At 40.9% G+C, this 18,105-nt stretch overlaps 1 protein-coding gene across 6 annotated transcripts in view; it reads right to left on the reverse strand.

The window, feature by feature from the left end:
- Positions 1-2,914: 2,914 nt before the first annotated feature.
- The window catches only part of LOC138794725 (gamma-aminobutyric acid receptor subunit rho-1), a 99,971-nt gene continuing 84,780 nt past the window's right edge, over positions 2,915-18,105 (reverse strand). For 5 of the 6 annotated variants that reach the window (XM_069973569.1, XM_069973564.1, XM_069973565.1 and 2 more), the window contains 7 exons: positions 13,607-13,674; positions 11,339-11,562; positions 10,559-10,641; positions 8,570-8,710; positions 6,838-6,990; positions 6,508-6,752; positions 2,915-3,817 (listed from right to left, as the gene is read on the reverse strand). In XM_069973569.1, coding sequence (XP_069829670.1) covers positions 3,527-3,817; positions 6,508-6,752; positions 6,838-6,990; positions 8,570-8,710; positions 10,559-10,641; positions 11,339-11,562; positions 13,607-13,674 — 1,205 coding nt within the window. In that variant the 3' untranslated portion in view covers positions 2,915-3,526. The remainder of the gene's footprint in view (positions 3,818-6,507; positions 6,753-6,837; positions 6,991-8,569; positions 8,711-10,558; positions 10,642-11,338; positions 11,563-13,606; positions 13,675-18,105) is intronic. The other variant, XM_069973566.1, reaches the window with a different exon arrangement.

The raw sequence follows: 18,105 nt of genomic DNA on the forward strand, positions 1-18,105 counted from the left end.
TTTTGACATGTCATAAAGACATAATAGATGAAGAAGTCCAACAGCAACCAATGTACTTCAAGGTATCAGGCGTTGATTCCATAACCAAACATAACACAGCAGTGTTTCGACCCATAGGGTCTTTGTCAAGCATGGAGCATAGAGACATGTCAAAAGTTTTTATCGGTCCGATTCTGAGTGTTCCAACTCAAACCGATCGTGAGAATGAGCTGAGCACGATCCTTTCCCCGGTCTGAAAACTCAGGCCCGGACCAATCAAAAATTTTCCACATGTCTCTGTGACACTCTGTGCTGTATTAACCACCACAGAAGGGTGAAAAAGGGGACTGTTTTGTCACAAGACGCACCTCACCTGATGAGGCAGTGAAGGGATAGTTAAGACCATTGTCCTTAGGCTATGTTCACACAAAGTAAGGAGAAAAGGCGTCCGCTTTTTCTATTTGAAAAGAAGTCCATTATTACTGCAATTTTACTGACTGCAATGCATTTAAATCGGTGGGATGGCAGATGTCCAATACACATAGGGGGTGATTTATCAAAGGGTGTAAAATTTAGACTGGTGCAAACTGCCCAAAGCAACCAATCACAGCTCCTTCATTTTATCAGAACTGAAAGCTGAGCTGTGATTGGTTGCTGTGGGCAGTTTGCACCAGTCTAAATTTCACACCCTATGGGGGGAAATTTATCAAAACATGGTGTAAAGTGAGACTGGCTCAGTTGCCCCTAGAAACCAATCAGATTCCACCTTTCATTCCTCACAGACTCTTTGGAAAATGAAAGGAGGAATCTGATTGGTTGCTAGGGGCAACTGAGCCAGTTTCACTTTACACCATGTTTGATAAATCTTTCCCTATAAATCTGGGCCATAGTGTATAAAATAACAGACGTTATCTGCACGTCAAAATAATGACCATGTTGATTATTTTCAGACGTCTCTTTGCAAACAGCGGACGTTATTTTTTAGTTGTTCACTCACAGTTTTTCTTTCATCACCGTCCTTTCACCGTTTCTACTATTGAATTCAATAGACTTTTCAATAAAGGCACACCCAAAGGCCAATTAGTCCACCTGAACTAGAATAATGTACCAATTCACCATTGCACTGATGAGCAGCCAATCCTTAAAATAACGGATGTCATTTAAAAAATTATAAATGGACAAGAAAAAACGTGGGAACATAGCTTTAGGCTGCATTCACACGTTCCGTGTACCTCACGGCACACGGACGTGGAATGCCTGTAACGGACTTCTGTAATTAGATGCCGAGAGCGGGGAACTGTACAAATATGTGGCCACGCGGATGATTTATTACAGCGCGGCACATATCTGTACAGTCCCCCTGTGTGAATACAGCCTTAGGGTGGTTTTACACTGACAAAAATTTTTGCTTAATAATGCCTTAAATAAATGACATGGTCAATGAAATTTTATGAAATGCTATAGTTACTTTGCTTTTTTTTTCTGTGGCGTTTTGCTCTCCTCTCTACAGTTTTTGTGGCTCTGGCAGTTTTTCCAAAACACAGATTATTGAGCATTTGGTGTTGAATGGAGTTCTTTCTGTTTATTTCAAAAACACCAAAAGCGACAGTGGCACAGTGGGTCCGGCAGCCGTGGCAGGAGTGTTCATCACCATTAGTGAGTGTGTCTAGGGATGGTGGTGGCCGTGGCTAACAGCAATGGTGGGCTGGGTCCAGGTGTAAGTGACCGAGTCAGTACTGTAGGGCAGAGCTTTAACTGTTTCGAAACTCTCTGCACCATAATGAATTATGATGCCGGGAGTTCTGACAGTTGAGTCTGTTGAGTACAGGCTGCCTACGGACCGTATATACGGAAAGTGGGAATGAAGCCCTATTGTGGTTCTAATAAAGTGTGCCATAAAAGACAATACTTGTTTCTTTAGTCTCCTACTACAAGCAAACTCTTGTTTTGTGTCCCAAAGCTAAGACAGAGGTCTTTCTTGTTTACATAGGCTTGGGGATATAAGAGGGCAAACCTATTGAAAGGTTCTGGAGGTATTTTACATTGCTTTTGCTCATTTTTTTCATCAGTAATCTCTGTGTTTTTGGCCTGTTTCACTGTATTAAGTCAAATTTGCAGGTATTGTGCATGCTATTTTTTTAACTGACTCTGAAGCAGTTGTTTAGCCTGTGCAGCTGTGCATGTTTAATTGCTCAAGGAATTCAGGCAACTGTTTGCCACTTGTTGACCATGTATAAAACAAAGGTTTTTGTTTAAAATACATACATTTCAAACAACAAAAGCAGCCAAAAGCTTTACTGAGCAGAGCCTATGGCTGTATCCATATTTTCCTGGACTCCCTAGGGCTGCATCCAGCCACCTCTAATCCAATGCTACAGGTTTGAAGCGTGTTTTAAGTTTGCTGATTGTTGCTGCTTTTCCCTTAAGACCTACAGTATACAATGGTTGGTCTTCTGTATATTAGTCATAGGCCTGTTTCACACATTCAGTGATTGTTCTGCTCTTTGCTGCCACCTCTGTCTAAGACAGGAACTCTTCAGAGCAGGAGAGGTTTCCTATGGAAATTTGCTGCTGCTCTGGACAGTTCCTGTGTTGGACAGAGATCAGAGAGCACTGTGTCAGACTGCAAAGAAAACAACATTTCCTGCAGGACATACAGCAACTGATAAGTATGGGAAGACTTGAGATTTTTAAATAGAAGTAAATTACAAATCTATATAACTTTCTGAAACCAGTTGATTTGAAAGAATAAGGTTTTCACTGGATAATCCCTTTAAGGTTGGAGGAAGCCCCTGTATTGGTTGAGCTGTACTAGCTAGGTGCAGCGTCTCTGTAGACTGTTTAGGATGATGAAGCAGAGAATCACTGCGGCTTTTTTTTTTTTATATCAATTTAATAAGACAACACTGAATCTTAGAAATCATTGTGTTCAGAAAACTTCTTTTGCTGCCCCTAGTAAATTGTTGATGCTCCATTTTGAAAACCTATTAGTATTAGAAATGTCTTTATTCATATCTTGATATGTTGGAACCGGAATACTTCTTTAACGTTTATATTTTTACTTATGTCACCATATTTCATACCACAAAAATATACATAAAGTAAATGTAACTTTATTAAATGATAAATCCAGAACAAGCTTGTAATGGTCACTTGCTTGGATATTGACAGAGTAATCTTTCCACTGGTCACACACCATTACACCGTTATGTCCATTGCAGAATCAGATAGTCATCCAAAGTATGCAGGTTTGGAAGTAAATGCACATAGGTGTCTACTGTACAGGTATGACCTTCTACAAGTGTCTTCATATTGGAATTTTGCTTAACTAACAAACACAAGTAAAAAAAAAAAAAATGGAAGAAATAGGACAATTTACATTGGCCGCATGGATACAAGGTACAGTATAGACTTATTGTCAAAACTTAATAAAGTAAAAATGAATTATTAATGAATAACAATGTATAAAAATGAGCCAAATTCATAATCCTCCTAGGGTCTCTTGCCCTTAGTCCACTGGCATAGTTCATTGGCAAGTCAGACGTTTCTAGGAGAAAATCGACCAGTAGATGAGATTGAATAAAATATAAGACGCAGGGAAAATTATTCGTGAATACTTGTCAATGGCATGAGTGTCAATGCGCATGCTGACGTAAGAAGCCCGTTGGCTTTTCCTTCGGTTTGAGTTTCTCTCTGTGTTGAGCGCTAGCTGTACCATAATGCGGTCTTCTTTTTCACCGTTTTCAGATACAAACCCGCCAAGATTGTTCACTTCACCATCGCTGTAGCTGCTATCCATCATCACCCGCGGCTGTGGTACCCCACATGTACATGGAAGCTTAAAGGAAAAAAATAACAATGTGAATAATTGAGAAAATATTTCTTTCCAACCTATTGTAAATTAATTTTCATGTTTTGAAATATTGTTCAGTGCCACAAGAGGGCGTCGTAGGTTTGTAAAAACCTGTCAGTTATTGGCATGTTCTTTTCTCATACTATCAGGAGTGTATTACAAAAAATGGTCACAGGCACTATATCACTATAACTGTAAGCCTAGAGAATGTAAATTATTACTTGCGTGTTTTTACAGGTTATCTGGACTACAGATTTAGATTTTTTTAAGGTTCATCCAATAGATGCTAATTTTTAGTGACATATTACAATGACAAATGGTTTGATATACGTTACACCCCGGCTATAAGTGATAAGTATATTCAAAAAACAAAATAGGGTTTTAGCAGCATAAGTGGAGCTGCGGCATTGATAAAGCCAGATTGAGGTGGGGCTTGTAATGGAGGAGCAATCTAGTTGTGCTCTAATCAAATGCTATAAGAGACGGTGGCATAGCTACCATAAAGGCAGACCATGCTGCTGCTAAGGGGCCCATGCACTAAGAGGGCCCGCAAGCCCCTGGCCCTTTAACTGTGAGTTTTTATAATGAATGCTCACAGTTAAATGCTGTGGCACTCTGACACATACTCACCTGGCCCGACGGAGTCCCCCGGCATTTGGTCTCCGGGGACTACGCTGGGCCTGTAAGTATGTGGGGCCCCTACAGGATTCATGGGGCCTTGTTAAGTTTTTTGCTAGAGGAAGTCTGTGCACCAAAATTGGTCATTGTAAAAGGTAAAAGGAGCTGATGCACCTGTACCAAATATGGCACTGCCATGTAGGTGTTCCAAGCAAGTAGGTGATCCAAGTTTGGACTGTGTTGGGTCAGGGGGCCTGATTCTGGTGTGTCACTGATGGGGCACTTCTTCTTTCCTATACGCAGCAACTCCATAAGGACTATCCTGCTTAGGAGAGAGGACCATGTACAAGAGTTGCCAAGAGTTTGCTTAAAGGGTTTGTGTTGTAAAACAAAGCTGTTAAAGCTCAGATTTGTTCACTTTCTGGTTTTCTCTTTAAACTGTGACCCTGCTGTTGCCATGTGGCTCAGTGAAGACCAACTGCCAGTCCTTCCTGGAGATTACAGTTGAACTGAGCATGTGTGGCCCACCTTAGTGGGTCGTTACCAGGGGCAACAGGTTATTAAAACAATAGAGGTACATGAAGGATTATTACGTTTATCTATTTTATTATATTAAATAGTCGTTTTGTACATTTCAGTGGATAAGAGGGGGGTGGCTGATGCTAAGTGTCCTAAATTAAAGGGACAGTCGGCTGAAAAGTTGTATTTAAAACAAACTCTGTTTGCAACAAGTCAAGCCTTGTACCTCTCAACTTGGAAAAGTACCACCGGACCTGAGTCAAAAGCCCACCCCCCACCTCCTCAAAAGGACCTGCAGGTTAACGAACCCTGAAAGACAAGGAGCTTCCTCATACTCACATTTACATTCCCTTAACATGCACACGGGTCCTCTCTGTGTCAAAATAGCTCACATTCCATTTAATCCACTCCATGCCAAGAGATAGCTCCTGGGAGATGTGCAGGCCTAGATATCCTCTAGATGTAGAGGATGCCCCCTTGTCATAGTTATAGGCCTAGGTATAAAAAGATCCCTAGAAAGAGCTCTGTACTGTCTATCCAGACATTTGTACATTGTAATCAGATTGCCTCTTTTTTTCTTTTTTTTTCTCCCAAACCCTGAGTTTGATAAGTTGCCTTGGTATTGCATTCAACCTATTCCTTTAATTACCTTGGCCATCCTCCACTACTACATCCGGTCCAGTTTAGTCATCTCCTTCCTATACTCTATACCAGTGCCCAAAATAATGCACAATATTCAAATTGTGGTCTGATGAGTAATTTAAACAGACACAAAACTATGTACATATACACACACACACACACACACACACACACAGGATAGATAGATAGATAGATAGATAGATAGATAGATAGATAAGAAATTGTAGGTTAGAACGGCACTGTGTGGACTTCCAGTCACAGTCTCCTGGTGACCGACCTCAGGCACCACGAAATACCAATATAGATGAGAGAGAGACGGCCCTCCAGTTGAAGGTAAAGGTGACAAATTTATTCATCCATTCATGTGCAGCGACATTTCGACTCTACTCTAGAGTCTTTTTCAAGCCTCATCTCTCTCTCATCTAGATAGATAGATAGATAGCAGTGGCGTAGCTACCGTAGAGGCAGGGTAGGCAGTTGCTATGGGGCCCGTGCAGGAGGGGGGCCTGGGGGAGAAGGTAAGAGCATGTGTCCTTCTGCTTAAACCCTTATGTACTGCAGTGTGTAAGTGACCCAATGTTTACTTACATGCTGCAACACAAATAAAGGGTTAACAAAGAAAAGACAGATCTCTGCTTCACTGCACTGATAACCTCTGACCTCTGTTTTCCAGCTGCCAATCAAGTAGGAAGGGAAAATATATGCACAGTGCTTTATGTTGTGCATAGTGGAGGGGGACCCCGTGAATCCTAGCTACACCCCTGATAGATAGATAGATAGATAGATAGATAGATAGATAGATAGATAGATAGATAGATAGATGATTGATAGATAGATAGATAGATAGATAGATTTGACGGGTTACCCTACATTTTATATATCTCTCTCATGATCACCTTCATAGTTGTCCTGTTGTCAGATTCTAATACCATTGATCGGTTTACCTTTTCCCTTAGCTTCCGTTCCTTCCGCTCTTGCACTGTGGTCAGGTAATTCACAGCCGCATATTCCAGCACCGATAGAAAGACAAACACAAAACTGACCCACAAGTAAATGTCCACAGCTTTAATGTATGACACTCGAGGCATAGAGGCGTTTACCCCGGTAATGATGGTGGACATGGTCAGCACTGTGGTTATACCTGTAGAGAGAACACAATGCAGAGATCTTTCAGGTTTACTGTATACACCCTATGGTCTTTTACAATCTGGAAGATATATTGTTACCTAGTGGAACTCTGGCAGGGACTGCTCTGCGATCTATCCAGAAAGAGACCCAGGAGAGCATGACCATAAGAGTCGCAGGGAAGTAGGTTTGCAGTAGAAAGAAAAAGATGTGACGTCTCAATGTGAAGTTAATGTACAGACGATTGTACCATCCTGTGTTAAAAATAGACAGATTTATTACCTAATTGCAAATTGATAAGGCATTTAATTATTTTATATAATTTATGAACCTCTACAATGTATTTTTTATTAAACATTTCAACAGATGGGAAATCTGCATAATATCCTTATAAATAGAGATGAGCGTAATGAATGTGGCGAATCAAGATTCACTGTGAATTGCACTGTCAATTTGCTTTGTTATGCAAAGTGAATTGCTGCCGATTCATTAAGGAAATTCGAAAAAACAAAAACAAAATGGCGGCCGCACATGGACTCCACGAGGCTCCACGGTCTCTTCTTTTGCATATTTAAATTTGGGGGGGGCATCAGTGGAGACTCTTGAGTGAGTACTTCATTGGAATTTTTTCCTGATTCAGTGAATACTGTGTTTTGTTGATTTGTCATTGCCCCAACTAGCCAGAATCCTGCTCCACACTGACGAGGGGCAAATACCCCAAAACGGCCTGCCTTGGCAAGCCCTTGTCATGTCACAATACTCGCACCTTGAGTTAGACATTGACAATAAGGGGCCACCCTGTTGTTTCCCTATTTATGTTCCAATACTCGCAACCGAGTGGGTCTTAAGGGTCTATCTATCAGGGTGGTGTGGTGCTCTGCCCATCATGGAGGTGCCCCGTGGCAACAGGCTAGGGATGTCTGGCTATTCTCGTGTTTTGAGACTCGCAACCGAGGCTCCACAGACTCTCGTTTTGCATGGAGCATCACTGGTCTAGAGAAAGGGATTAACCCTAATCCCTAGCCCCCGTCCAATCAGCTGCAGGCCCCTCTGTGATGTCAGCCCCTCCCCCTCTATTTAAGGCAGTTCGGTAACAGAGGTAGCCAGTCAGCTGTGTGTGGAGGAGAGAGCAGGATGGCAGCAGGCAGTTACAGCAGAGCAGGGAGAGACTAACAGAGCAATATAGGGACAGAGAGGAGTGGATAGGCTGGCTGCTTGACATTTTTTTTAAATTGTGGTTTTCGAATTTTTGACACATTTACAACAACATGCTTTAACAAATTTGCCCTTCTGCAATAGTCCCAGTACTGTAGTTACTATAGTTTTGGCTGTTTTAATGAAATTCGTTAAGATTCTATTCGCAAATCTTAACGCGTCTGACTGGAAGTTCATATAATTAAAAACAGAGTAGGGTTATGTTCACATGCTGTACAAACAATAACCATTGTTTTGAGTGTCAACAACTGCCATTATTTAGCACCCAAATGTTCCCGTATTCCAATTAAAAAGAAGTGATGTTAACCAGGCCATCTCAGAACATCTCAGACAGTGGCCGTTCTGTGACACGGCCGTGTCACAGAACGGCCGCTGTTTTACCACATCTGAACATGGCCATAAAGTGGAAAATTACCAGAAAGGAAGGGAGAAGAAAACCAGATGGATAAGCTACACAGGCCTGTGCAAGTTTCTCCAAATCTATGCTAAAAACTGTGTCAATTTTTTATAAATTCTGCCTGGTAGAGAAAATCATGAGCCATGCAGTTTATGTCAGCCATTTCTATATAAATACATGAAGGGTATGGGGAATGATCCTGAGGTTTCCTAAATCATTACCTGTGCTACTATAGAAGGCAAGTCTTGTGGTTGTGTGAAACTCCTGGATAAGGAACTGTGATAGCGAAATCCTTTCATCTGTTTTCAAAGATTCATTCCCATTCTTCCAGTAAAGCATAAGATCGTCTTCCGTGTAGGCATCTAGAAGCACAAGAGCTGAGGTCATCTTCCACTGTTCAATAATTGGTCTGTCTAGTAAATACCTGACATTAGAATAATTATACAAAGCATAATGGATAACAATGGAGACTTTTCATCTCGATCCATTGCTCTATTGACCTAAAGGGGTATTCCAGTGTCCTTAAAATAAACTCATATATCGCTACTTTATAGTAAAAATGTTCAGTATACAGTATTAGTAACGGTACTCACTGTGTATACTGACAGCAGCTCCCTGTGTACCTCATCAAGCTAATATCAGACTCCCCTCCTCCAGGCTGGGCTGTCCTGCTCTGTGGTGAATCTGTCCATAAGATGGCTGACATAGGGGAGCATGTGACCATGCCCAATCCCCCAGTGTCCATCACTGAGCCTGTATAAGCCTATGAAGAACACTGGGGGGCGGGGCATGGCCACATGCTCCTCCATGCCAGCTATCTTATAGACAGAATCACCACAGAGCAGGACAGCACAGCCTGGAGGAGGGGAGTCTGCAGCCGCACCCCCGGTAATGTCCCCTCTCCGCCCCACTGGCAAAGGAGACACATATCGCCCCGATGCGAAAAAAATATTTGCAAATAGACCATTTGTGAATATTTTACGCCGATCGGGCCGATCTGCACCTAAAAAAGGCATTTTCGCCTTTTAATAAATGTCCCCCACTGTGCATGCCGTTCTTGGAGCCTGCATTGTGCTGCATCACATAGCTCCCGGACCCCGCCGGCTGTCATTTTCTCCCTGGATCTGGGCACGTCACAACCCGGGTTTCACATCACCAAAGGGTAGGATTTAGCCGGCTCAGCCAATCACTGACTGCAGCGGTGTCCCGCTCCAGTCACTGACTGGCTGAGCTGGTCATCCATCAGCCTGGTCGTGACGTAGCCGGCTGGGAGCTCAGAAGACTGCCGGCAGGGTCCAGGAGCGGGACGCGGCTTCCCCCCCCCCACCCCCTGCTTTTAATGATTTTTTAGTTCCCCACTGGATTTCTCCTTTTAACTGTTCTAGGTTTATGGCCTGTTTTGTTTTTTTGAATGTATGTACACTATGAATTTATTTGTTTGCTTATTTATTTTGGGGCACTTCAATGTGTTTTGCATCCATGCATTTATGTATAATAATGTTTTATAGCCTATTCATCTATTTATTATTTTCTGAAAAAAAAAATTGATCTGTTTATTTTTGGTGACCTCGAGGACGGGTTCCATTAACTGTTCTTAATTTATTATTTTATTATTATCAGACAACTCGGCCACAAACATAGGTACAGATGGAGCACCCTATCTTTCCTTAAAGTTTTATTTTTTTTAATGCTGGACAATCCCTTTAACGTGTACAGCCATGCCCAGCATTTGCATTTGTTCTGCTTTAAGGATTTAATGTGACAAACAATAGTCATATACTAGTAAATGGCATGCTGTAGTTTGAATACGTCTATGCCAACCTGTTACCAAGTGGGTTTTTGTTAATTATTGCTTAGAAATAATTGTCTGGTCTCATATTGAAGCAGTATAAGGCTATATTCACACATAGTATTTTAGGCAGTGTTTCTGTCAGTACTTGTAGACAAAATTAGGAGTGGAGCCGACAGAGAAAATTTATAATGGAAAGAAACAAAATACTGAGCGAAATACTATGTGTGACCATAGCCTAAGGCTGTGTTGATGGCATTTATTTTGCATTAATGATGCGTTTTGATGCTATTTTGCTGTGTATTAGTAAAATAGCGCCCTTTTTCTGTGATTGTACAATTGATGGCAGAATAGCATTATTAAGGCCATGTGTGAACACAACCTCAGGAAGAAATTTCAAGATACATTTATTAATGCTTACAGCTTTCAATCTCCAAGGAACAGGACTGCGTGTCAAGGGGGAATCGACTAAAGTCCATATTACACATGGCTGTTACTGTAACCCTGCCGTGAAAGAAAACAATAGCACATTAAATAATCATCATTAACCTAATAAAAAAGTAAATATAAGTAGTATGTGTAGAAAATATTTTTAGAAAACTATACTACCACAAGATGTCACTAGAAGGCTGTGTAGTCAGCTCATGCTGATACTAAACACAGAGCTGGATAATGGAAAGACTAAATCAGAGGCATGAGATAAACCTCTTGGTGTCTATGCCTTTCTGTATCATATGCCTTTTAAAACACTGATGTCTTCTTAAAGGGAACCTGTCACCAAGACAATGCTATGTAATTTGTCACCATCATGTTATAGAGCAGGAAGAGCTGAGCAATTTGATATATATCTTTGTGGGAAAAGATTCAGTATGACTTGCAACATGTTGATAGAAGTTCTTGCTCATTCTGTTTTAAGGAGTCCAGTGGGCGGTGTCATTTAATGGACTTGACTCTTTAGCATGGAAACATCAAAGATTTTAATCAATAATTATTAAGTTATTCTGAATCTTTTTCTATAAAGATATATATATCAATCTGCTCAGCTCCTTATGCTCTGTAACATGATGCTGATAGCTTGGGCAGCATTTTCACGGAGACAGGTTCCCTTTAAGGGAAAGAGCTACGCCATTGGGCAAAAAATATAAACATTGTGAAAATCCTGGCTAATATCTATAAGAAAATTATGAAAGTGTGAAGTTACCTTAAACTGTACAGCACTTTCCCATCAGGCTGTACTCGCAGCATAATATTATCTGTCGTAGTGTCATGGATAAAGGATCTTTTAGAATGGACAAAAAACATGTCTGGTACCCAGATCTTTTTTACTAGTCTTCCATCAAAGGTCATACTTTGGTTATTTGAGCTGGGAAAAGACAGTCTTTCATCTTTCCAGTAGTGTCTAAGGTACAAAGTCATTGTGAAATCCTGGAAGATAAACAGTTTTCAGTACAAACTACTGTATAACCAGACAAAAGTCAATATATTCATATTAAAAATGGCACATATCACATCTTTGCTGAGCATTGGCTAATCTATCCCCTTCATCCGCATCCTGACAGGGATATCATGGAATCAATCTAAAAGTTCCCTCACATAAAAGATTACAGATTGATGAAAATGGCATATTTCAGCCAAAACAAAACCCCAGCCGGGGTCATGGAACGGCCGGTCTCATATGTAGTGTGAACATAGCCTTAATGTGTACCTGTCATTATAACTTTCAAAATCTAAAACAACAACAGATGTGATATAAAGAAAATTAGCAATTTTTTTTTAAGTTGTTATAAACACGGCACTTCCTGTTTTCTGACTCTTTGAGAAAAAAAGAGTCAGAAAACAGGAAGTTCTGTGTATCCCAGGCCATCTGAGCGCTCATAGAGAGAAGGCAGTCATGTGACTGATGGACACATTGAGCCGTGACTCTCTGTACTGGCCGGAATTGCTGTGTTTAGTCTGTTTTTTTCAACCAGCAACAAGTTTTCAACAAGTCAGAAGATCTGCCTTCAGGAGACTGGACCTGGATTTCTGGTAAGTTCAGCTTTGTTTTACAGCATGAAAACCACCAAAAAACAAACAAACAATGAATGTATATTGCAAACTTGCTTTATTTCACATCTACTGTTGACTTAGATTTTGAAAGTTATAACGACAGGGACACTTTAAAGAGGGCTTGTGGTTAGATTGAGTTTGATCCTAGTTGTATATGCTCTTTGATCTCTTTGATATGTTCTGCACTGATTTGCACTATTTTATGATGCTTTAGGCTATGTTCACACAACTTATATTTTCATAAAATCACGTCCGTTTCCTTCTATGGGATTCCAGCCAGAGCGTATACACATAGGGGGAGATTTATGAAACTTATTTTATGTAAACTGCCCACAGCAACCAATCACAGCTCCTCTAATATTTTACCAGATCTGAAAGCTGAGCTGTGATTGGTTGCTGCGGGCAGTTTACACCAGGTGTATATTTACACCCTTTCATAAATACCCCATAATATATGCTCCGGCCGCGATCTCTCCGGCACCGTAAACAACTGACATGTCAGTTTTCTGCGGCCGCTATTCATTGAATAGCGGCCGTAGAAAACCCTGTTAGTGCACACTATGGAGCGAGCGGCTCCAGCCGCTCGCTCCTTAGTGTGCAGTGGAGAGTTCTGATGTGGGCGCACACGGATGTGCTCGCATCAGAACACTGCAGCCGAAAAGATCATCCGGCCGGTACTACAGTACCGTCCGGGATGATCTTTTCAGAGACCGGCCGTTCCGTGCCTGGTCACGGAATGGACGGTCTTTTACTACGTGGGAACATAGCCTTATACTGTTTATAACATTGAAATGATATTCTACCTGGTATGGCTGTGAACACTGTAAGGGTTAACACACACACACAACAGTGCCAGGTTTTGCTACATGGGGGTGCAGCTTTGTTAGTCCTGTCTCTCTTCAGCAGAGTAGAGAGGACCAGCTCCAGGTACCCTTGAGACACCAACATCTTTGGTTTTCCTGCTTTAGCCTTAAGCTCCTTTTACATATCAGTAACATATTGTCCACCCATTGATTTCTATGGACCTTTTTATACATCTGTATTTGTTACGGATCCTGAGAAAAATACTGGCGAGCCTTAATACAGGTCAGCTGATGTGTTAAAGGGGCCTGTCTGTTTTGGTGTTTGAGAGTAATGTCCTTTGTGAATGATTTTGTTTCTCTTCAGTAAAGAAACTAAGTTGTTACAAGCAGGCTCCATCATTGCACATAACAGGAACATGCACCCCAAAACACCATCAGCCAGCACATTTACACAGGGTGTGCGCTGGAGGACTATAAGTCACACCATCTTTATTATATCCCATGTGTCACAGTGCCTGGGAGTCCCTGTGGAAGCCCCCGAGTCATAATGACGGTGTAATACAGATTGTGAACAGCATGTTACCACAGAACCACAGAAAAAGACGCTATATACTTACCATATCCACTTCAGAAATACTGTCTAAGCTTTCCACTTGTACATCCACCCCAACAGGGATTGCTGGCCCTTTAAGAATAAAAATAAAATAAATAACATTAAAAATATTTTTGAAAAATAAACAATAAAAGATTGATATGGAAATGTTTAAAAGTTTTCAGTCAAATGAACTTGTCATATTGTAGTCTTCTGCCACATTCCACGGAATATTGGTGGAACGCCTTCCTTACCGCTCCTTTTTGTTTTGTACTATTTTACTCCCATGTTTCAATAAAAAAAACACTTGTATGTGAATAAAAAGATAAGACTAGTGATTATGACAGTATGAACTGTGTCAGTGGTGAGATTCTGAAGATGTTTTTGAGATGTCATAAGTAACAATCATTGTTCCATGTAATTGGGTGAATGATTTCAGGTCGTTCACCATAGCGGTCGTTTGAGTTCATCTATCGTTAATCACTGATCGTCGAAAAATCACTTTGTGTAATAGTACCCTAACTTAAAGTATTTTAGTGGTACTGTAAAACTGTTAAAAAATAAATATAAAAAAGGATGTTTCTGGGTTTTACACTCTTCTCAAAACTCCGGCATGGTAAGCAGTACTTGTCATATTGTAGTCTTCTGCCACATTCCACGGAATATCGGTGGAACGCCTTCCTTACCTCTCCTTTTTGTTTTGTACTGTTTTACTCCCATGTTTCAATAAAAAAAACACTTGTATGTGAATAAAAAGATAAGACTAGTGATTATGACAGTATGAACTGTGTCAGTGGTGAGTTTCTGAAGATGTTTTGAGATGTCATAAGTAACAATCATTGTTCCATGTAATTGGGTGAATGATTTCAGGTCGTTCACCATAGCGGTCGTTTGAGTTCGTCTATCGTTAATCGCTGATCGTCGAAAAATCACTTTGTGTAATAGTACCCTAACTTAAAGTATTTTAGTGGTACTGTAAAACTGTTAAAAAATAAATATAAAAAAGGATGTTTCTGGGTTTTACACTCTTCTCAAAACTCCGGCATGGTAAGCAGTACTTGTCATATTGTAGTCTTCTGCCACATTCCACGGAATATCGGTGGAACGCCTTCCTTACCTCTCCTTTTTGTTTTGTACTGTTTTCCTCCCATGTTTCAATAAAAAAAACACTTGTATGTGAATAAAAAGATAAGACTAGTGATTATGACAGTATGAACTGTGTCAGTGGTGAGATTCTGAAGATGTTTTTGAGATGTCATAAGTAACAATCATTGTTCCATGTAATTGGGTGAATGATTTCAGGTCGTTCACCATAGCGGTCGTTTGAGTTCATCTATCGTTAATCGCTGATCGTCGAAAAATCACTTTGTGTAATAGTACCCTAACTTATAAAGTATTTTAGTGGTACTGTAAAACAGTTAAAAAATAAATATAAAAAAGGATGTTTCTGGGTTTTACACTCTTCTCAAAACTCCGGCATGGTAAGCAGTACTGTTTAATATACAAAAAATTCATCAAAAATCTGAAACTTATAATAAATTTAGAACATCATTAATTACAGAGTACAATTGTGGTACACAAGAAATTAAAAGGATATTAACGAAACATTGGAATATTGTTTTAAGTGACCCAGTTTTAAAACCTATTCTTCCTAGACAACCTACTGTAATTTTTCGTAGAACTAAAACATTGCGTAGCCAATTAGCCCCTGGTAAGCTCCGCAATATTGTAGCTAATACCAATAGTAAAGGATCAGAAACGAATACTCTTGGCACCATACGTTGTAATACAACTAGATGCCTATGTTGTAACTGGATTTCTGGTATTCCATCACCGATTTTTAAATCTTCAGTAACGAATGAAATATTTCACGTTCATAATATTTACTCCTGTTCTTCGCAATATGTTATTTATCTTTTAGAATGTCCATGTCAGCTACAATATGTGGGCCGCACTGTTCAGACTAGAATATCATGACTCTTGAGAAAGGAACCGGTGCGATTCCGAAACGCGTCGAGTCTCAATAAATTTTATACTTTATTATTGACATTTTATTTCATTCTTCCCGGACCTGCGCCCCTTGATCCGTGTTTTGTTGGCATTGGAGGTTTTTATGTATATGATTCCTTTGGGATAGCGGGAGTGGCTGCGGTCCTTCATACATGCTTTGACGAGTGTTGCGCCTCTATCCATAGCACAATCCCACCAGGTGAGGGTCTCCTTGCACGTTGTTCCCTCCCTGTTTGTTATGCTTTTGATCCGCGCTATGGAGCGCTGTCCTTCTGTATTTTGTTTATAATACATCTTAGGTCATAGCGTATATTTATTCACAATTACATATTCGTGTATACATTAAACACAAACAAATATGTACAAACTAGGCGGTTATAATTATTTACAAGTGTTAGGGATGAGAGATGGGTCACCCCTGTTGCGCCCTGCCTATTGCTAAATGAGGCAATAATCATAACCACCTAGTTTGTACATATTTGTTTGTGTTTAATGTATACATGTATATGTAATTGTGAATACATATACGCTATAAGATGTATTATAGCGCTTCAACCACAGTCCCACTACTTGTTTGATTCTGTTTAGAAGCTTAGGACTTTGGGAACTCAAGACCTATAAAATCCACGGGTTTCTCGACCCAATCCGATCTAAAAGGGAGCAAAAGACTCAAACCCAACTTAGGAAAGACCCAGATTACAGGATAATAGTGCCCCCAGTGACCCCTCGTAGTTACTCACTTGCAGGACACCACAAAACCTTTTCAAATAAGCACAGTAACCCTTTCAAGGCTGCCAGCATTGAAGAACTGTATGTGACTGGATTAAAGAAGTGTTTTGGGGTGCCAGTAAGCTGTCTGTAAAGAGTTATTGATGTACCACCTCCCGTTGGGACGGGAGGGTTGGTCAACGGGGAAGGGGGGATGGGGGGCCCAGTTCAAAGCTCTGCCCAGGGGCCCATAGTGCTGTTAAGATGGCTCTTGGGGCAACCTCCCTCAACTGGAACAGCAGAGAGCCCAATAGAGAGATTAAAGGGAAGCAGCCTGTGCCCTCGCAGCTCATCAATGTAATTTCCTCATCCCAGATCGCCAAAACGCCATATACAGGAGAGAGGCCCTACTCATCTACAGCCACTACCACCACTATCCTCTTCTCCATCACCATCCCCTACTACTCTCTTCCATCTATTTCACATTATCTAACACAATTTATTTGAATACCCGAAGGAGACAACAAGCTTTCAAATCCACATATACCGAAAAAGACAGTATTGCAAAAAAACTAAACAAAAAAAAACACTATACAATTGTCAGATTGGCACCACTAATGTTAAAAAACTATGTGTGTGGTGTCCCTTAGGCACGAGTCACAAAGTTCTCACTTCAGGTTAAGTGGTGATAAAGGTAATATTCTGTAGTTTCTTCAATAGGTGTCAGTGTCCCTTATACACCTCTGTTAATGGTTGCACAGCTGAAGTAAGGAAAGGGTTAATGTTGTTGTTGTACCATGTGTTCAGTGCTGACCTATAGGAGGTGCTTTCTCTTCATCTACCTATCCTTGCTCTCCACACACACACATCCTAGTAGGAGGAGTTAGTTTAGCTCCGTGAGGAAGTGAGTTCAGTTCGGCGTAGTCTAGTCTAAGACACAGAAGTGTACAGATGCAGCTAAAGACAACCAGTTCTTTCCGTATCCCTACTATATCTACTATGCAGTGCTAAACACTACAAAGGGATAAGAGTCTAGGAAAATCCTAGCCCACACTGTGAACCAGTCTAAAAGGTGCAGGGCAGTATGCTTATTAAGGATGGTCCGAACCTGCCGAGGTTCGGGTTCGTATGAACCCGAACCCTCGGCATCAGATTCCCGCTGTCTGACCGCTCCGTGCAGCGGGGGGATACAGCGGGAGGACCGCCTGGAAAACTGGGATACAGCCTATGGCTATGGCTGTATCCCAGTTTTCCAGGCGGTCCTCTCGTCTGGCAACAATGGCCGTACTTTTACGTAGTGTGAACATAGCCTAAAAGTGTATTGTACTATTAAGAGACTGCAAAGTAAACAGTAAAGTTGTTCTATATTTTATATAGCTGGGACTCCGTTATATTTTATCCGCACCAGCATCTATACACACTACCTGAACACCTTGGGTTATTTTTCCCCTTTCCTGTGGGTGGCGGTACCGATAGTCCGGGTGGGTCTAAAAACCCACACCCTGACCAATGAAAACTTTTGACGTGTCTCTATGACATGCCGTATGTTTTTTAAAGTAACAAGAACACTTTAGATATGTTGTCAATATAAGATAAAGGCTATGTTTACACGACGTTCAAAAAACAGAAAAGGCATTTGTTTTTTTCTGTTTCAAAAGACGTCCGTTTTTGTCGCGATTTAATTGACTTCAATGCCGTTGACTTTGCTCACTATCCGAACATTTTTGCAAGCATGGACCGTGGGTTGTATGTGGTACGTAGCACTCGTGAGGATTCACATACAGAACAGTACTGTATAAGACTTCT

Source organism: Dendropsophus ebraccatus, chromosome 6, assembly GCF_027789765.1.
Source record: "Dendropsophus ebraccatus isolate aDenEbr1 chromosome 6, aDenEbr1.pat, whole genome shotgun sequence".
Taxonomy (NCBI): domain Eukaryota; kingdom Metazoa; phylum Chordata; class Amphibia; order Anura; family Hylidae; genus Dendropsophus; species Dendropsophus ebraccatus.